At 38.1% G+C, this 21,183-nt stretch overlaps 1 protein-coding gene across 2 annotated transcripts in view; it reads left to right on the forward strand.

Moving 5' to 3' along the window:
• Window positions 1-629: 629 nt before the first annotated feature.
• The window catches only part of SPAST (spastin), a 45,984-nt gene continuing 25,430 nt past the window's right edge, over window positions 630-21,183 (forward strand). Inside the window, exons 1-5 of one of the 2 annotated variants that reach the window (XM_075203557.1) lie at window positions 631-1,137; window positions 9,061-9,144; window positions 10,691-10,774; window positions 16,003-16,098; window positions 19,961-20,133. In XM_075203557.1, the coding sequence (XP_075059658.1) occupies window positions 741-1,137; window positions 9,061-9,144; window positions 10,691-10,774; window positions 16,003-16,098; window positions 19,961-20,133 (834 nt within the window). In that variant the 5' untranslated portion in view covers window positions 631-740. Of the gene's footprint in view, window positions 1,138-9,060; window positions 9,145-10,690; window positions 10,775-16,002; window positions 16,099-19,960; window positions 20,134-21,183 lie in introns of both variants that reach the window. The other variant, XM_075203559.1, reaches the window with a different exon arrangement.

Consider the following 21,183-nt stretch of genomic DNA (forward strand, 5'->3'; position numbering starts at 1 on the left):
CCTGTTCTCGGCCTTATAAGAGCAGCAGCAAAAATCAAGGCCTCTTGCAAAGTAAAAATAGAATAAGTAATTTAATTCATGAGCTAAAATGAGCAGCAGGGAAGTAATTAGACATTTGTAGGCATCAGGGTAACATTTTTTAACTGCCCCCATGCAACACTTAAGCAGTGTCAGACTGAGGCAGGAAGCGCCCACCTGGCAAATGTTCATAGAGGACACCTTCAAACTTTGACACCTCTGTGCACACCTAACCACATACTCCACCACCACCACCATAAAAAGGTGTCCGCACCTCTTCTATCAGTGTACTGATTCTAAGTATTGAAATGCTGACAGGCATGTAATTATATCATATTTCACCCAGCCCTCCTGGTGGAGGCTTAACCAAGAATAGCTTTGAAACCTACACTTTTAGGATAAGCTCAGCACTATCGTTATGAAGAACAATGCTCCTTTTACAATGGGCGGGACGACAATAACAACACTTGCAGTCAGTCCGGGCGTGTCTATATAAAAAAGTGGGCGGGGATTCAGTGAAAGGCCCTATCACTAGCGAGGAGTGCATACACTGCTGGCGGTGAGGGCGTTCCCATATGACGACATTAAGAGAATGGGTCTGCTGGGCGTGTCACCTGTCATCGTCTCACAGAATGGGGTGGGCGGGGAGTGACAGCTGTGTCTGGTGTAGTGGGCGGAGCAGGTTGTGCCCGGTGTTATGGCGGCGGCTGCGGGCGCTGTGAATGAATTCTCCGGGCGGAAGAGGAAGCAAGAAGAAACCGGTGACCCCAGCTGCAGACACAGGTCCCGGATCCCCAGCACCCTCCCCTCGCTCGGAGTCACCAGTCCAGAGCCCCCCGCCCTCTCTTCATAAGCGGAACCTGTACGTCTTCTCCTACCCCCTGCTCGCCGCCTTCTCGCTTCTCCGCTTCCTGGCCCTCCAGCTCGGCCTGCTCTTCGCCTGGTGCTGCGAGCGGCTCTCCCGCAGGGTCATGGCGGACAAGAAGTACCCGGCGGCCAGGACCTCTGTAACGACGGCTGGTGCTCGGGACAGGCCTGATCCTGACGTGGTGCGGGGCCATCACCAGCAGGCGTTCTCCTACATCTCTATGGCCTTGCGTATCGACGAGAAGGAGCCAGGTGAGAACTCGCAACATATGACGTCATACTGTTTGTAAACCACGGCCTGACGTCAGAGCTCCCCTGAAAGCTGCGCTGACGTCACTATACAATGTTTGATAACAACCAGTGACGTCTGCAGGGTCCCCGTCATTTGGTGCATATTTCGTAGTGCTTATCAATGATTATTGTGCTGTCATATTGCGCAGTGAGCTGGAGTATTATATGTTATATAGGGAATATTCCTGCATGGCTGTGGTCATCCTCATGCAGTTATTAGACAGGTGCACCTTAGTATGGGGTTTGGCAGTTATATATTACCACAACTGGTTTCATTGGCTGGGGTGAGACTACAGATGGCATTTGCTCTTCTGACATGATGCTTGGTTATCAGGACCATCCAGGCTTTTTGTTTGTGCTGATTCAGATCAGTAGTGAACTGTCAGCATCTCTTAACCAGTTGGTATTACTTGTTTTAGGAATAAACAGTTGCTTTAGCTCTTGTTGGGCTTTCCACATGACTAGGCACCTGACTGCACCGATTAACACTGTGTTTCTTACTTGTGCATTTTACATGTTTATGGTTTCTTATCCTTTGTTTTTTGCATATTAAAAAATAAAGTTACTGTGCATTTCCTCCTATAAAATAATAAAACTACTATTAATCATAAAATGTTTTGGCCTATTTCTAAAAGACTCTTTGCCCACAAATTCAGTGACAGCGGTAATTTTTCATAAGATTGCTACCCCTGTGTCTATAGTTCTTTCTATGGGTGCAGCAAAAAAGGCTAACATACGAAGCTCCAAAATGGTTAGGTGTGTTTTGTTTTTTTTGTTTTTTATAAATACTAATGCCGTCTGAGGATTGAATGAAAAGCCATGATGGCAAGTATGGGGAAGAATTGGTGTACGCGCAGACTTATGGTCGCGTATGTGCAAAGTATACTCCCTTGGACAGAACCTGGAAGTTAGTTTTGAAAGGGATATCTCTTATGTTTTTTTCCAGGGCAGCCGCTTTATCAGAGTGTAGTAATGGCAAAACTATATTGAAGCGTCGTTAGCACTTCTGCCTCACAGCGCTGGGGTCATGAGTTCAATTCCCGACCACGGCCTTATCTGTGTGGAGTTTGTATGTTCTCCCCGTGTTTGCGTGGGTTTCTTCCAGGTGCTCCTGTTTCCTCCCACACTCCAAAAACATACTGGTAGGTTAATTGGCTGCTATCAAAATTGACCCTAGTCTCTGTCTCTGTGTGTGTATGTTAGGGAATTCAGACTGTAAGCTCCACTGGGGCAGGGATTGATGTGAATGAGTTCTCTGTACATCACTGCGGAATCAGTGGCACCATATAAATAAATGGTGATGATGAAAAATGCTTCTCTTATCGCTGCAATAAGAGATGTTAAGCTAGGTCCCATCATATATAGAGATTTTTAGTGCCGTTATTAAGTCAAATGAAACTGCAATGTTCTTTGATACAATTAAAACACAATCGTGAGAGCGTACACACTAAATGCAATATCGAACCTAACCTTCATTTATCATGTGATTGGTACGGTAATCTGTTGAAGAACCTGTAGTGTGTACCCAGCTTTACTTTAGGGACTAAAATTGCAGATAATAAACATGCCCCTTAGAGTAACAAGTTATGCCAACACCATGAACAGCGTTGGCACCAAGGATAATAAACTATTGTGTTCTCCCCAGAAAATTTTGCCAGTCAGGTGGCATTAAGAAGTAGCCAGGTGCGGGCAGTTGTAATACTTTGAAATAATGAAAAATGTTGGAGGCTATTACCCACACCTGCTATGACTGGTCAGACTGATGGTCAGTGGTCTAACACAGTGCTCGAAAACTAGTGTGCCATGAGATGTTTGTAAGTGTGCCGTGGCACATTGCTTCCAAGAGGAGAAAAAGCACAAGATTTATGGCGATACATGCATCATACTATGGTTAACTATGAATGTATTGCGTATGTGTGACGTTCCTGCAAGTGTGTTCCTTATCTCTCCACTGCTGTCGCTGCTGTGCATGTGAGACGTGAGAACTGAGGTGGAAACAATAGTTATGCATTGAGAAAATATTCGGCAAGTGATCACATCAGCTATCTGTTGTCTTGCTGTCTTTTCTTATGGGAGTATTCTTTTGTGTTTAAAAACAATATAGATTTTTTTTTTTATTTTATTTTTTTATATTTTTGCTTATGTTGTGCCGCGGAGTTCGGTGAAGGGCTTGGGTGTGCCAAGGGTGAGAAGCGGTTGCTATGCATTGGTTTAACACACACTGTGGGCATTAGTGCTCACATGGTGCCTATTATAAAAGGAGAAACAATGGCTTATTCTATTATAATAGGGCTCTGTTGGGCTTCAAGGGCCATGGGGCAAGTAAAAACAGCCAGGTAGAGCACCATGGAAAAAGGTGCTCTATATTCCCTGCTGTCCATGCTGTTTGAAATATTATTAATTTCACCATTACTTAATTATTTTGTACCAGACTGGTTCTTCACTTGCGCAACTTATTAATATACCTTCTTCTACACTAGAAATCACCAATATGATGTACATAATTAAGAGTCAGAGCTGAATCTCAAACATAATGTGATCTTAGATCACTGATCTAGATGAAAAACATAGTCTGTATTGCATTAACCTAAATATTTTAAAATTAATTCCATTGGCATCTTGTGAATATAAGGAATGCCTTGTGTAAAATCTTCAAGCAAAATAAATTTAAATGAAAATCAACTTGTGGCTGCAATGTAGCCATTTGTTTTATTAAACCCATAAAATACAATAAATATTTACAGGTATTGTAAAGTGAAGCAGTGCAGCTGATGGGCTTCTAGGCTTTTCTCTACCCCAAAGCTTTCCTAAAAACTTCCAATCGGCATTTTTTTATATAAACTATTTTGTTAAATCTGCTGGTATGTTTGCTGCATGTGTTGAGCAAAATATTAAGAGCAGTGCTGAAAGTGTAATGTAAAGTATTTGTGCTATCAGCTGGCAAATATGATGAATACTTCTAAGTTTGGTCTACCGTAAGTTTCATGTGACATGGTCAAATGTACTGGAAAGGTGAGTTTGTTTTTTGTTTTTAATGCCAGTTCTGCCCTGCACTGTAATTGAAAATGTTGGGACACAGAACTGATTTGTTTTGTGTGCCACTCTCTCTCGATAACATAGCCCCTCTAAGTACTTATCACCTTGACGTCTCGCTGGACCATTATTTTATTACTGTTTTTTGTTTTTTTTGTCCCCAATTGTAAAGCGCTATGGAATTTGCTGGCGCTATATAAATGACAATTGCTGTGTTTCCCCCCCAATTATAAAGCACTGTGGAGTATGCTGGCGCTATTTAAATACATGTTGATGATAATTTATGTATAACTTGGTACAGGGCAGATAGATATATAAGCAAATTCCATGTCTTTGGACAGCCTGCACGTGATGTAGCAATAATTCTCAAACCTTTATGGTAACATTATAAAGGTTTAATATGTGTTTGCTAGATTGTATGCTGGCTGTTTTCAAGGGACCCAAAGAAAAACAAAAGGCAAGTTGCACTAGAACAAACTGGGCATTGTGTTCGAATATTCCATCATGCAATTTGTATAGCAATGCTGGCCTTTCCGTAAAAATATATATGTACAGTAAAATCTGAGAAAATATACAGTTTCGTATCTTAAGTTCAGTCTTCTGTTACAAAGACATAATTTGCACTGCACAGAATACTTATGATAATGCACAAAATAATTATTATGCAGCACCATGTTAGTCGAGAATATTATGTCTGGGTAAATTATGTGATATTCTGGAAAGTTAGTGTAAAGTCAGGGAAAGGGGGCCCTTTTACTGAACTAGGGTTTGAGTGCAAATTGGGAAATATTAAATGGGGGAGGGGTGTCATACTTTTTCTGATATAAAAGTAAAACAATATGAATGTAATATGTTTCTGTTGACTGATATGGAAGCTTCATTTTAGCTTTTGCATTTTTGTTAATGCCCCCTGTGCACTTGGCACTGCAGGTTGGTTGTGGCGCATTATAATATTAGTAGTGGAGTCCATTGTCAATGTTGCCTTTAGTTTCTAGAATTAATAAATCATTAAATCAAGCACACATGAAAGCCCTGTCAAAACCAATTATATCACTTTTATGGAGTGCGTCATAAATACCCTGCTGCTGATTCTTGATGTGATGCTGATGTGTTCCAATCTTTTGTTGTACCTAGAAAATTGTGAACCAAAGCCATATGTTCTGATACCAGCTTTTGAATTATGTGTTTAAATGTGTAAAACACCAGACAATTGAAGCCCATTCAACCAAAAAAACATTAGTCCTCTTTTAGTATAAATTAGTAACGTGTCTTCAAACAAAGTGAAGTCCAGACTCTGTATACAGGTCTTTCACGATCGGTCTATGAAAATGTTATTGCCCAGACTTGATGACATTTTACAATGCTACTAGCTTATTCTCTGATTGGCATTTACTTTACAAATGTACAGATGTTGTCATTTTTTTCTCCCCCCCCCCCCCCCCCCCCATGTCTGTAAATTATATTTGACTATATGTACATTAGGAATTTTACAAGTTACTAGATATTTTACAAGCATGCATATGAATATAAACTAAGAAAGGTCTTTAGAAATGTTAAATGATTGTGCGTTGGTCAGCTGCCCAGTAGCTGTCTATATGCAGATGTCAGCAGGATTTGGACAATGACGCTCCTTCAAATGCTATATTCTTGTTTGACCTCAGGGGAGCATGGTCCAGAAGATTAGTTTACTGTGTAGTGATGTTTGTAATTCAGCAGCATCATATGAAGATTTCCATTTTAATGTACACCTCAATAGATAATTGTTTTGGGTTTTTTTAGATCACCAAACAGTGTAGCTTTAAAAAAACAAAACAAAGCAAAAAAAAAAAAAAAAAAAAGATAAAAGGGTGAAGAGCTGTTCCCACAGTGATGTATTAATGAGCGTACTGACAATGCTCCATAAACTTGAAGCAAAAGGAAAATGTCTGTGTTCATGCTTGGATTACCACACCCAGCTGAAAGCTGTCATTAATGGTATCCACCCTTATTCATCTGCTCCCTTTAAAATTAATTTTAATGTCTTATGTAACTGCAGTTAACTGAAATAATATTGATATTTTTTTTGTTAGCAAAATAATTCTTAATTAGCCACATTGGTAGGTTACAGTTCTATTTTTGCTCCAAAATGTATTTATTTTGTGGAGCAGGTTGCATATGTGTGTCCTTGGAGCCAGTGTATAGATTGTAAGCTTTCGAGCAGGGTTCTCTCCACCTCTGTATGTATTACCCAGTATTGTCTTATTAATGTTTGTTCCCAATTGTGAAGCGCTACGGAATTTGCTGGCGCTATATAAATAAATGTTGATGATGATGATGATGTTTGTCCATGAGCCCCCAACTCATTGTGTGAAAAAAAAAATCTAATGTTTTGTGCAGTACAGCTGACAAGTATCAGTATCTCCTTGTTTGGCTGGCAGTAAACTAAATTAGATGATGCTGTGAATACATTCCCCGACCCAACGTTTTAAGTCACTATGGGATATTTTAAGGACTCAAAGGGTTAACTTGTGGTGAGTTTTGAATACTAGAACAAGCTTTTGGCTATAAAAGTGCCTTGGTTTACATGACCCTTCACATATTTTAGGGAATATTGCAATTGTTTTTGTTTTTTTTTGTTTTTTTGTCGGTCCGGGGGGGGGGGTCAGCATTCCAGGATGTTTAGTGAATTTGTTAAACCCAGTTGATTAAGGTAGTGTATTTTTAGTACAGCTCCTGATTGGAGAATATTGTGCCACCCAGAAATATATCTGACCACAATCGCATCTGCACTTGTGCCTAAGCATCCGTAATACTCTAGCAAATCAAAAGCAAACCCTTCCGCATCCATGATGGCTGCTGTGGTGATTTTTGTTGTTTTGAATAGATTCTATCCCTCAGTGCAGCTACTTCCTATTTGTGTTCCTTACCTGTTGTACTCACCATATGCGTGTGTGTGAAACACAACTTGATAGATTAGTGTCAAAATTGCTTCTGTACATGACTGTGTGTATACTTGATTAGTATATCTCAAGTTATCCTGTTGAATGAGGTACATTACTAGTTTTCTGCCATATGAAATGGTTGCATTACATTGGTAGAACGGATGTGGCTATTATAATTTCAAGTAGGTCACTATTATGCCTGAGGTGTGCGATCTCCTTTATGATTATGTATGCAAGCTCGGTAACCATTGTACTTTTATAACTGTGAAAAAAAAAAAAAGTGTTGAATTATCAATAAAGAATAAGCAGCTTCACATTCTGTAGTAAAAGTACAATAACAATTCCTCCAATAATGCAGCATAAGGGAACTACACAATGTCCATATATAAACGGGGGGATCACTCGCATATCTAAAGAAGGGTAAAAAGACACACACCTATTTCAGAGGGTGATGATGCTTATGATCCCCAATGGTAATGCATTATGATAATACTAATGGTTATCAGCAAACTTAACATGTTACATTTATTGGAAATGCAACTAAAATGTATAGGTAATAGGTAGTTTAGAAGAGTACCTTACTTCTTCGGCTATTTTCCGCTATTAAGGGTCATGAGTGACAGGATTATTTTCAATTGAAGTAATTCAAAGGTTAGGCGTTCTAAGTGTCCCTGCAATGGTTTCCTTGCTAGTGTAGCCAACGGGCTGCTTATGTCTTGGATAGACTAAACTGATAAAATAATTTCAATCTATTTTCACCTTGCGTGTCCAATGTCTAAGCATCTACATTTCCTGTTGTGTTAAATGTGAACTACCACCTAGGGAAGAAGCAGATTATTATATTTTTTTGTTAATTTCACAACCTATCTGAAAACCAGAGCAGTTTCGCGTTTGGTGAGAGGACCAATCAGAAGCCACTTTCGCGGACAATGCAGCTTCTGACTGGTTCTCCCACTGATGCTACTGTTCTATCACCATTTTTAAATGGTTAACAAAGATGTTTTACCATATTAAATCATTGTCTTCCATCCTATGCAAGAAACGTATAGAAGAGGGGATGTCCCTGGCTGGTTATCGCACCAAGCAGCTGCTCCAGATCATTGATTGGCTGTGAGCATGGTGCTCCTTTAACGCTCTTGTTGTGCTGCACATGCTTACATACTGACAGGCTGTATATAAGGATATTTATCCTTTTAGAATGCTCCTATATTTAGATGCAGCCAGATCAAAAATAGTGTCACTAGCACTGAAGTGTAATACAAATGATATATCTTAAGACCAACTGGCGCTCTTACTCAGTAATCTCAGGGATCAGCAGTTATCCTCTAATTAAATGTCTAGTGAATTATGTAAAGACAGCCCAAATAATCTCTCCATTCCCAGATTTTTCCTTTGGATGATGGGTGTCTAAACCTGGTTAACACCTATAATTGAGAGGATAGAAGGCTGTCAGAGAATTAATACAGATGGGTCTTGGATATATAATTTATATTACTGCCAGTCAGTGACCCAGAGCAACAGCATGGTGTGTGACATTAATCGGAAATATCCCTGTCTCTATCCCCCTCTTGTATAGGAGGTAAGAAGCAGTGGGGTTTGAATTATAGTAGAGGGCTGTAGGGGAATAACGAATTGCAGGAGAGGGTGATGGTCAATTAAATTCAATGGGGAAGGTGGTTGGAAATGATTGGAGAAATGAATCACAGGGAGGAATGCTTGGAAAGGGAAAGGAGTTATAGTAATGTAAACTGACTGAACTAACTGGGATGACCCCGAAAAAAACAAAAAATAAACAAACAATTACATGCCTTGGTAGCTATTCTGTGCCAGGGAGTGACCACTTCATTTGCATAAAAGAGCAGGCAGCTAGTATCATAGTGTGGTCTCTATTATTGTTTGCTTTTCAATTAATTTTACTTTTAACTTGTAGATCACAAGGATCAAGCTGTGGAATGGTACAAGAAAGGTATTCAAGAGTTGGAGAAAGGAATTGCAGTGCCAGTGGAAGGACAAGGTATTTAAAGTGCTCTGTATTTCATTTAACGTAAAAGTCTATTGTCTGAAGAATCTATTTGAGTTTCCTTGTTTTGTGTTTTTTTTTTTTGCACATCTTTTATAATGGTAAGGGATTTCATAAAAGAGCATCAATTAAATGGAAAAATGTTGTGTTTTGTGTGACACTCGACCAAAGGTTGTGGGATATGTTGCTTTTTTCCTTTTTCCTCCAGAATACATTAAACAAAATGACAGACAACCTAATACAATATTGTGTATAGCTTCTTTTTAATCACCTTTATTTTCATCCCTGTGCTCAGCCTATATGCCGGACTTCACAGACATAAATACTGGTACTATATTTTCTGGGCAGTACCCACACAGACCAGACTCTGTTTTTTTTTTTTTTTTTGTGTTTTGTTTTTCATGAGACCTTGCGTTTCAAAAAATACTATTTGATTGCTTTATAACCCAAGAATATATACAGCAGTTTGTGAAAAAATGGTGCAGAAGCTGAAAATAAAACCTATTTATTTACCACAATAAAGTTCGGCAAACAGTTGAAAATAAGTGATTGTCACATCTGTCTGTATAGCTACTGGTCTCCCTGTAAGAATGGTACACCATTGTTTGGGTTGATCTAACAAAATTAGAGGAGGGGGATCCCCTCTTTTAAACAAGACTGCCCCCTTTTTTTTTTTTTTTTTTTTTAAGCGCTATGGTGGACAAGGATACTCTAAATTGAAGGAGGGGATTTCCCTGTTTAAAATGAGACTGCTCCTGTTTTTTTTAAAACACAAGAGGTAGGGGAAGTTGGATCAAAGATACTTATCTATTTTATTCCCTGCTGATCAGAAGTAGACAGGGGCTCCTTTTGTTTAAACAAGGGTGCTTTCCAGGTGATGGTGTCTTAAGTTTTTCTACGCTAGCAAGAGAGAGAATGAAGACTCACACACCACCTATGGTGTTTCCACTGGTCGTTGCTGATTGGGCGCCTGTACGTCATGATGTATGCGCATGTGACCAACACATTAGACGGTAATAAGTGGGTTTTCTTGTAACCCCTTTGCCCCTACATGCTCCCGCTTGTCCAGCAGTAGTCATGCAGGGGCTAAACGTTATAAAAATTACGTAGAAGTAGAAACTCAACTGTATCGGCCTGAAAACATATGGCATCCTTGTGAACACCAGATCGGACAGGAACCTCCGATTTACTGTATGAGCCTTATGAAGAATAAGGAGTTAGAATTGTTGCAACAAGATAACGTGTGACTAAGAATATGAAGTCATGTACCCAGTTTTGTATGTGTTTTTTTTTTTGTTTTTTTAATCTGATTATCACAGTCGAATAAACTAATTGGAAGGAAAAGGCTGCTATTTGTATTTGACCAGAAAAATGTAGTTTTGGCTGTAGTAATTTGTAAACCAGGCTTCTGTCAACATCAACTGTGCTATTTATTACACTGCCTCCTATGTTTAATTAACTATTCAGAAATTGCCTATCCCATTTAATTAGTTATCAGTGCTTATTAACCCCGCAATCTGTTTTTGTTTTCTGTTTGTAGGCGAGCAATGTGACAGAGCACGCCGTCTACAAGCAAAGATGGCAACAAATTTACTAATGGCAAAGGATCGATTACAGCTGCTTGGTATTATTATTTTTACTTTTGTATCTAGGATAGACCATAATGGTCCTAAGTTATTTGTATTGTTTAAAACTAGCTTTTTATATATATATATTTAATGAGCAGATGACATGAGTTAGAATGATCTTGAATTATTTATCATTGTAGTAAGGGCAATTTACATTAAGAAAATAAAACCATTCTATGGAGCCTGAATTGAGTTTAGCCATCTTAGAATTTGTACCCACTGGTGGTAAAATTATGTGTTTTTAATAAGTTCAAGAGCATTTAAATTTATGTCAATAGTATAATCATTGCAGCAGATGGGCCTCTATATATTTGTATTTCTACATTAACATAGTGTGCTATTGTTTACTACTTCTTGTTCTGGTTCAGTGCATCTGATGCCTGTCAATATAGTTGAAAACTTTAACATTTTTCTCCATATGAGTGCATTGTAAATATCGTCACATGTGTTTGGCTTGGACAAGGTAACTTACTGTTTTGCTGTGATGCATATTTAAAAACATGGATTGAACGCACTTGTCAATGCATCAAATGCATACAGAAATGCAATGCAGGTTAATGAGTTGGGGTTTTTTTATTTCCATTTTATTGCAAATTCCAGTATGTACATATACTTACTCTATAAGATTATTAATATCTTCACATACATTGTATGTTCTGTACAAGGCCCTCATTTAAACCATTTTTTTTTTTTTATTTTTATTTTTTTTAAATCAGATTTTATTAATGTTAATGCGTTTTCTAGGGTTCCTCAATGTTCTGTAACTTGTTTATTCCAAAATAGGTGATAATGCATTCTTTTTTGCCTGTGCATCGGCAATATACCCATAGTCCACAAGATACCCATAGTCATTTCAGCAGGCCAAATTGTATAGATATGTTACAGCAACCGGCCACTGTTCGTTTCTCTATTTACAAAATAAATAGGACTGAACAGTATGTGATCCTAAGTATGTTACGTAAACTGTAAGGGGAGGGAATAGACTAAAAAAACAAAACTGTTATTCTAAATATTCTAAAGACTCTGTTTTAAAATTTCAAGTAGTAGAAATAAAAATGTGGGGCCTGATTCATTAAGGAAAGGAAAGCAAAAAAAATTAGTAACTTAAAATGTTAGTTTTCCATGTGATAGAAATGTGTGCTTTATTACCTTATCAAATAAAACGTTCACTTCTCATGTGCAGCTTTGCTACTGAATGAATGCATTGCTTTTTCTTCTAACCCATTGCTGTAAAAGGAATCTGTCATGGAAGTGTTTTAGCCTTGTAGCCGATGTACATTTAAGATTTCTACAAGTTGAGAATTAAAAATCGCCCTCCGCAGTTTGGTAACGATTCCAGAGAGAAAAGTTTAAAAAATAAAAATTGTTGTTTAAAAGGACTATTATGTTGCCATTGACGGATTCCATTTACTCTGGCTGCATGTGGTCCTTGTGGCACTGTTTTACCATAAATATTTTGATGGCTACAGGGATTTTTTTTTTTTTTTTTCTTCTGTCATGTACTCATGGTTGTAATGCTTCCAGGGATTTCCCTGATTTTACAAGCATGTTCAGTCATTGCTCTAGCAGGAGAAGATGCACTGCCAGTGGATTACACACAAATGTGTTCCAAGCAAGATGAGTTATAAATGTATGGAAGTGTTAACATATCACCAACTTTACCATCCAAGACATTGATAGGAACTTTGCTATCAGTGTATTTGGCCTGGATGATTATTATATATTTTAAGTTTTTATCCCTCTTCTAAATTTTGCTTGATGTCAACATGGCTCATCCACTTTAGGAAAGAATTTGGCACCTCTGCTGTGGGTATGGTGGAAGAATATTAGAACGCCACTGGTAGATACTTCTACATGTATGCATATCTGTGACCTTTGCAGATTGTTTTTGTGTTAAGGCTAGGCTACATTGACATGTGATTGCTCGCATGTGTCTGTCTAGAAAATATGTAAAAGATGGTTAACACTGTAGTATACTCCATGTCTCCTATGTTCCCAATGCTGTTGGAGAGTGACTGGTATCATGCAGTTGGTGCTTTGGACAAAAAAGTCTGAAGGAATGCGGGCTTAAACTGCGGTCACGTGTGAATGATTAAGTACGCCAGCGAAAATCTTTTGAAGTGCAGGTGTGTCAGTTGTGTACACACCTGCTCATGTTATGCCACACAATAGTGCCCCCAGTTCCTGTTATACCTTGTACTTGCTCTGGAGTCAGCATCTTTCGTTCCACGGGAGCTGCTTCACTAAAGCAGCCAAAGATAACTGAAACTGAGCTGCTGCAGATGTTGCCAGATGGTCCACGTGCCGGAGGTTGCCGAACCTTGTGCTAGAAAATAGTTTTGTATTTACCTTTTAATGTTTCATTGCCTGCAGACCTATACCCCCGGGAGATGAGTCAAGCCATAAGAAACCTTTTTATTGTAGTCATTAAAAGGGAGCGCCACACTTTTTGGCAATAGTGGCAGATTCAATTTAAAAAAACAAAACAAACAATCGCTGCGTAGTCGCGGAATGGCTGTGAGACACTATGCAATTTTTTTTTTTTGTTAATGAAAGTACTACTCCCTTTTACTCACACCCCATAGAAGTGTGAGCAAAAGTAAGCATTGCTTTTTACCGTATAACATTGTGGCCAATTGAATCTGCCCCAAAATGTTTTGCAATTTGATATTTGTTTCTGGTATTTTGTGATTTGGAGAATCGGGTTTTTTCCCCCCTTTGGTATGAGTCCAGGTTTTTACCATCTCCCTTCCCTAGTCAATGTAATAGTTTTATTTTTTAATTTGTAACAGTAATTAACCTTTGGTGCTGCAGATATGTTGACAAGTTTTCAGCCATAAATTGACATAAAAAACTTTATTTATTAAACCTAAATTTGGTGATATTGAGAATATACATTTAAAACCGAAAGATGCTCCTTATGCCATTCCACATTCTTCTGTAATACAGAAATAACTGCATGCTTTGCCATTCTTTTTAGCTCCTTACTCTGCCTATTCTAAAATCTGTACATTATTTTTATTTTGCTTATAACCTTTTCTACATTGGTATTCGAACACAAGTTTAGGCTGCATAAAATGCTTTTGTTCATAGGACTGCATGACTTTACAATTGGGTATTCTGTACTAATTTCACAAATTCCCTGTTTGGAGTCTGCTTAATATTTTGAGCACCTACTCTGTGTGGGAATCACTGGTGTATTGGGACAGGTTTGTGTTTAACAATACCAGGTTCACATGCCACAAGAATGTAGGTTTCCTAGAGGAAAGGAGTTCGTTCAGTGTTCTCCCCAGCACCTATTTCCCGGGTGCTCCACTGCTTTACATCGGTTAAGCATGATTGTCCAACTTTGGCAACAAATAAAATGTGCATATTAAGCTTATTCTCAGGTTAGTTATAGCAACGTAGTGTTTTGTTCACAAGCGTCATCCAGGGAGTGAGGATAAGATGATGTTTTAGCTTGAATATTCCATCACATTTTCTTTTGTACATTCTATACCTGTTCTGTAGTCTTCGGGAGAATAATTCTATGAGTATGTAAGTAAAACTTCTGGGTAAAATAAATCAAATAACATAAAGGGGTTTACATCAATTTTATATATCCCTGTCAACATGTGTAAAGTTATTTAGGCACCTGCAAACATGTTGCTGCTATCACCAGATCAATTTATTTTTGGTAGGGGTGTCAGGTTTGTCCTAAATTGACCAATTTAACAGACAAAATCGCATAAATGACAAGTTATAAATAAGGAGACTTCTATTTGTTCTGCACCTTGTAAGAAGATGTATTATTCATAGCCTTTTCTCCCTTTGTGTTGCTAACACATTTGCATGTGCTATACTTTATTTAAATGCACATTTTCTTGAGTTGCACATTTGTGGAAGGATTTCCTAGATATGTCATGAAAGTAATTCAATCTAAAGAAATGTAAATGGTCTGTACAAAAATGCCCTATTCTAGTAAACTAGGAGTTACACTACATTTAATTATTTTATTCACTGTTGATCGGGGTTCCCATATGCAATATGGGAACCCCGATATAAAACAGAATTTTTTATTGTAATGTTGTCTTACCATTTCACCTCCATAATCTCTGAGCATTGTCTTTGTATTAAATGTGATGTCTGTCAGATTTCCCCCAAAACAGACAAATCTACTGACCTAATAAAATATGTATTCAAGAAATCCTAAACCTAGACCCTTAAACCACAACAAAATGTAAGAAAAGTCTGAGGAAGTCTGAAATAGTGACAGTGGGAAACTATGCATTAATTACAACCTGTGCAAGTGTTCCGTCCTCTCCTTCTAGTTCATTACTACCTAAAGCTATTCATTTACCTTCACAGTTCTATAGCCATCACAAACATTGGCATAATTAAAGATATTTGGAATGTAATTGGCATGCAATTTTGCTCTATTTTTAGCACACTGCAGTTTTGCTTAAACATACATTATCCTGTTTCCCTTTTTATGAATAGCTTTCAAGATTTTTAGATTATTTAAGTCAGATCTTAAGTGAATGTCAAAGGAAAATTAAGTTTGCATGCTTTTCAGTACCAATAATAAGAGCAACACCCATATATCCTGCATTTACTAAAGTTTTTTAAGTACCTGTTTTGGTATGTTTTTTTACATGCAGAAAACTTTAAACCAAAACTGAACATCTCAAATCCTGTTCTGCAATAGAAAAAATAAATGGCAACAGAATTGAGAATTACAAGGTGCAGACACTATTCGTCTTATTGTACTCTGTTATTTTATAATTTGCAAAAGCCCAGCAACTGGAACAATTCCTTTGGGGTTGAACTAAATTTAAAAATACACTCTTCATGTAAATCTCCTGTGCGTCACTGAATCGCATCCCCTTTATAATCTCTGACCATGACCTTTTCATGGTCTCTAAGTGTTTGTTACTTTGTGTGTATCTATCTAAATTACATACCATTTGGCACAAAAACGTGAGTGGTTTAAAAAAAAAAAAAAAAGTGTAAACTGCCAACATTAAGTTTTAATATTGGCAGTGAAGGAAAATCACTGTAACTTAGTGACTCAAGGTCCTTGTCCCCACCAAAATAATTACTTTACCACCCTTTTATTTTAAATGAACTTGTGTGTTAGATTAAGTTGAAATTACAGTGGCAGTAGTTTGTCTGTTTGATCACTTTTTGTTTTTTGTTTTTTTGGTTCATTTTTATTTTCTCCCCTTTTCCTCTGTTTGCATAGCAAAGCTGCAAGCAGATATGCAAGGTCAGAAAACGCAAATGGAGTTGTGTAATGACAGTACTAACCTACCTTGCCGCAATGGACATCTGAAGCCAGGTGGGTTTAGTTTTACTGATGCCATGTTTTACTTACAAATGTTTTTTAGATTTCCCTTCACTTCTGACCTGTAACAAAACTGGTAACCCGTATCTCCCTTCTTGCAATAGTGACATTCTCTAAATAAAAAAAAATCTAGGACCGCAGTATTCTGGATGTGCTCGTTGAGTCCCTTTTATATAGGGGTGGGATGACTTTCAGGGTGGGAGTGTAGTTGCACCATCCATGGTAACGCACTGGAATACAAGCCCGTTGCTCCCACATCGTATGTGTTTGCTCTCCGTTTCCGCCGTACTTCTGTTCTCAGCCTACACATCCTTATTCTCTGCAGAGCCAGACAGTACGGGAAAACTAGTATCCATAAGTGGGTAAATACATGGGAGAAGTCTTGTATGCGAGGTGAGAAGTCTTTATCGGAGACTAAACGAGTATCATGTTGGAGGTAGATATAAGAAGGACTTGAGGGTAGAAATTAAATGAAATCCTGGTGGATTGGGGTGATGTTTTAGGAAAATCAGACTTTGCGCGGAATTTAGGACTGATGTGAAGCTGGAATAGGTTGGTGAGGCTATTGTTAGAGAGTAGACTTTGCTTTGAGTAGATCACTGGTCACTTGTGATGGCAGTCTCCATGGAATTTTGGAGGCAAAAGCCCAGTTGAGTAGAGTCGAGTGAGAGGAGAAGGTTAAATAGGTGGTTATACACAAGTCAGTAAAGTCGTTTTGGAGGAAGGGGAGGAGAGAAATAGCCTCGCTCTCCAACTACCGCTCTAAGTCAAGAGGTGTCTGCTGGATCCTGTTTTCCTGTGCAGGAGCACTTCTTCAGGTAGCAGGCTGTGTAAAGGATGGCTGGAGCTGCATTGTGTAGGGCTGAAGTGTTAGAGGCAGCTAGAATAGTTGCAAATTTCAACTTTGGCAACACAAGTGGTGCCAATCGGCAGTCATGTACCACATGACTGTATGCCATTATATCTAGCGAACTGCTCTTTCCATTGTCTCCAACTGTTGATTCCATATGGGACTAGCTCCGGGTGTTCTGCCATGCAGCTGTTCGACAAAACTGTAGTCGGAATGTTGCACGATAGCAACCAGTGACGCCTTGTCCCACTGGGAACTAGCATCCACTGAATGAGGAGATATGTGAGTAGCATTAGTGCCCTTGTGGTCACATGTTACACTGTCGTCATTATTGTCAGTTTAGGCCTAAACTATACACAAAGATTGTGTAAATAAATAGTCAAGTACTGCATGTTAATATTCTCTGCACCTCTTGTTTTATTTATACAGAATTCACCTGTGTGGAAGGAGGTATACGGATGGTCTCTTAATATTAGTGGTGCTGCTGATAGTTTGGCCCTGGTTTTGTACTCTGTCAAAAGATCACAAGAAGAGTTCTGATAAAGTCAAACTAAGCATTAACATTTGTTATTTAGCAAGATAATCTATTGCGTTCTCTGAATAATTTCCTATACGTAATATATATCCTCATTCTTGCAGTATAATACCCTAGATCATGTACCTCCATATTGTAATGGTAAAATACCCTGTATTTCATATTACCACACAGTGAGCTAATGTTATCACACATAAAGGCATCCCTGTCTCTACAAAATCCTGGTTGAAGCAGTGTCTGCTGCTAGGAGCTGGAGCCGCTTTTGGTAAGGATGCTGGAGCACTTAACACAAGTTATCTTGCTGCATCCTGTCTCAATATGGGTGTCACCCGCCAGTGAGTTAGTGATAATCATACCACTCTTTGGCTATAAAAAAAACCTCTTAAAAATATTGAGGACAAATTTTACTCCACAGAAGAAAAATGTAGTGGCGCCACTGGCTAGAAGTGCATTTTTAGAGGCAGTTAACCATGATTTTATACACAGACATCTGACTGTCTTGTTACACAGCAAATCTTGTGAAGTTTCATTTGTTTGGTATATCTGAAGTATGTTAATTGTTGGATGCTGCAGACTGTTACCATGAAAATAATGGGAATTGCCTGCAGTTTCCTGTGGGAGGCAAATGTCTTAAAAAATAAATATATATATATATATATATATAATATTTATTTTTTTTTCTATCTATTGTGATACATGAGGCATACAAACATTCTATATGTTGAATTAGGTGGGATTTCTTGTCATCTCTGGAGTTGGCTACATTTTAAAGGGAGTTTTACACTTTAATATTACTGTAACTAGCCCACCTACTGTTCCCTTTATAAATACTTTACCATTTGCTACGCTTTTAGAACTGGTTTGGCTCTCTGGATCTGATTTTTGCAGCGTTGTTAATGAAAGCCAGCTGCTGATTAGACGGGCCACTGGTTTTGATGGTGAGGGTCCCCCGAAAATATAAAAGACCCTCATGCCTCTGTTAAGTCTGCATGTGTGTCTCACAGGGGTATAGTAGGAGAGAAACACATCTGTGAATGTGTGTTCTGTTTTTTATTTTTTTTTTTATTTTTTTTTTTTTTTTTTTAGTTCTCATTCAGAAACTGTGGCTTACTCCCCGTATAGTCATCCAGCACAGTAGAATTGGTCTGCTGCCCTCTGGTAATGCTGTGAGCAGTAAATTTGTGCAGCACTGCTTTTCCTTCTGTGGGATTATTCAATTAGCCACGGAGTGTCTCTGGAACAGTTGCAAAGGCACTGCACTGCCAGGTTACATCGCAGGGTTTTCCTTTGTTAGCAACTGAAATTTACACTTTAGGTCACATTTGAAAGTAGACTTTTACATATCTTTAATAAAACATAGTATAAATATTTTAGTTTGCTGTATAATGCATTTATTTTTATGGCTTAGCATATATAATTGATCTTTCCATACTTTAAATACCCCCATTAGGTCTTTTGATACAAATCAGGAACTGTTTTCGAACCCAATAGCCATGTAAAGAACAGAATCCTGGACATAAAAAAAGATCTTGTAGTAATGTGATGTTCTCAACATATTAAATTGCTGTAAAAAGTACAATGTGTATTGTGTAGGGGGGGATGATGAACTCTATGTTCATGTAGTGTACATTTGTTCTTAATTTGTGGTAAACAACAGTGTTCTAATTTTTGCCTGCGTACCATATATGATTTATCTCGTGGCGGACAGCAGTCCACACCTGTTCTACATATACAATGGATTCAAAAGCTGAGGCTATATGTATTTAAGCATCGCTTTCTGCTTTTCACCATGTAAATATGCAAAACTGAAGCTTTCATAGGGCTCCTTGATCTCTGACAAAATGTATGTTGCAGCAAGTGGGCCTTTTTCTAAAATGTTTGCAGCTATATATATAAATACCCTTTTGTGAGCATCAATTTTGCCTCCATTCGCCTGTCAAAAGATGGCTAGCAAAAGTAAATAAAAGGATGCTCACGTGTTTCCTTTTCTGTGGAATAGTAGTACTTAAATGAGGAGACTAACACTATTCTCTAAGTTTTTCCCTTCAGTGTAACTGGTCTTACTGTAATGTTTTCAGGGCTTTGTATTTTGAGATATTGAATTATTAAAAACAAATTATAGGAGACAATTGTGGAAGGATGGCTTCACTACTTAGGTGAGGGGAGGGGATGATTGATTACATTGCTTCCACCTTAGACTTTTATTCATCCCAATGTGTACTGTTCTACTTGAAATTTTGTCATTTCACTTTAACTATATCTTATGTTGCAGTAATTGTAGCTTCAAAAAGAATATGCATACAATTTTTTTTGTTTCATTTGTGTGTGTGACCATGGTAGTAATGAGGAGGTATTGGAGAGCTTTACATATAGCTGGAATATTTGTGGTATGTAGAATTAATGTGTGTGTGTGTGTGTGTGTGTGTGTGTGTGTGTGTATATCTATATTTTTTATTTTTTTTTCCTTTCAGAAAAAGGTGCAGTTCCAAAAAAGAAAGACTCCATTACCAGCAACTCCCTCCCTCGGGCAAAGGTTCTACACAAAGCTGTGTCCTCGGGTTTCTCAAATCCACCTAGGATACCAAATTGTACGACTCCATCCTCTTCACATAGGCAGCCTGGTTCCCAGACTTCAGCTAACAGGGTATGCGAGAGCTGAAGTTGTATGTGTTTAATTCCTCGTTTAATCTGTGCACTTCATAAACTCACTGCTACTGGGGCTTGTTTTCCATTACTAGAAGCAACAGTGTAGAATCTCTACTATACACATACAGATGTGCAAATGGCACTAAAGTACAGATTAACAATAAGGAACTAAAAGGAAAGCATGCACAACTAATAGTCTTTTGGTAAATGTTCACAATGTGGCACCATCGCTCTTTGTGTCACTAGTCCAAGTACTTTATTAATTACCTTCAAAGCGTGTAGTAGACCAGAATAAAGGAAGAATTAGTATAATCCATATAATACATTCAAACCAGATAAATTGCCTAACTTGTCCCAATAATGTGTGCATGCACCCCACTGAACTGAAGGATAATATCCCAGCTGAAATAACTGCATGCAGACACGATGAGGTATATGAAGTCTTCTATTAAGTCTCTTAATGTGTTTCCTCAATTTTTTTTAAATTTATTTTAGAGTTTTTGCGAAAAAACCCCCCACAACAGAATAGTGTAATATAAAGAATACAGATATATATGGCCGTAGACCAAGTAATCAACTTTATGTAATCTTTGTAGATTTTCTCTCTCCTATTGAAACGTTCTCAGGGGGAATTCAGTTGCACACGTTACTGCTGAAAGTAACTGCCTGTGCACCATTAATATGGTCATTTTAAACCAGATTTCTGCTCGTGGCTACCTGAGCTGCTAGCAAAAATCTATGTTGAAAATACCGTGCTAACGGTAATAATGTGCACTATTGCCATGGTATCGGTAATAATGTGCACTATTGCCATGGTATCGGTAATAATGTGCACTATTGCCATAGTAACGGTAATAATGTGCACTATTGCCATAGTAACGGTAATAATGTGCACTATTGCCATAGTAACGGTTATAATGTGCACTATTGCCATAGTAACGGTAATAGTGTGCAGGCCGTGTTACTTTCGGCAGTAACTCTGTCAATTGAATTCCCCCCTCGGAGTCCGTAATGAAAAGGATACCCTCTGTCATGCATAATAAGGAAA

This window comes from Mixophyes fleayi, chromosome 3, assembly GCF_038048845.1.
Source record: "Mixophyes fleayi isolate aMixFle1 chromosome 3, aMixFle1.hap1, whole genome shotgun sequence".
NCBI classification, from domain to species: Eukaryota; Metazoa; Chordata; class Amphibia; order Anura; family Limnodynastidae; genus Mixophyes; species Mixophyes fleayi.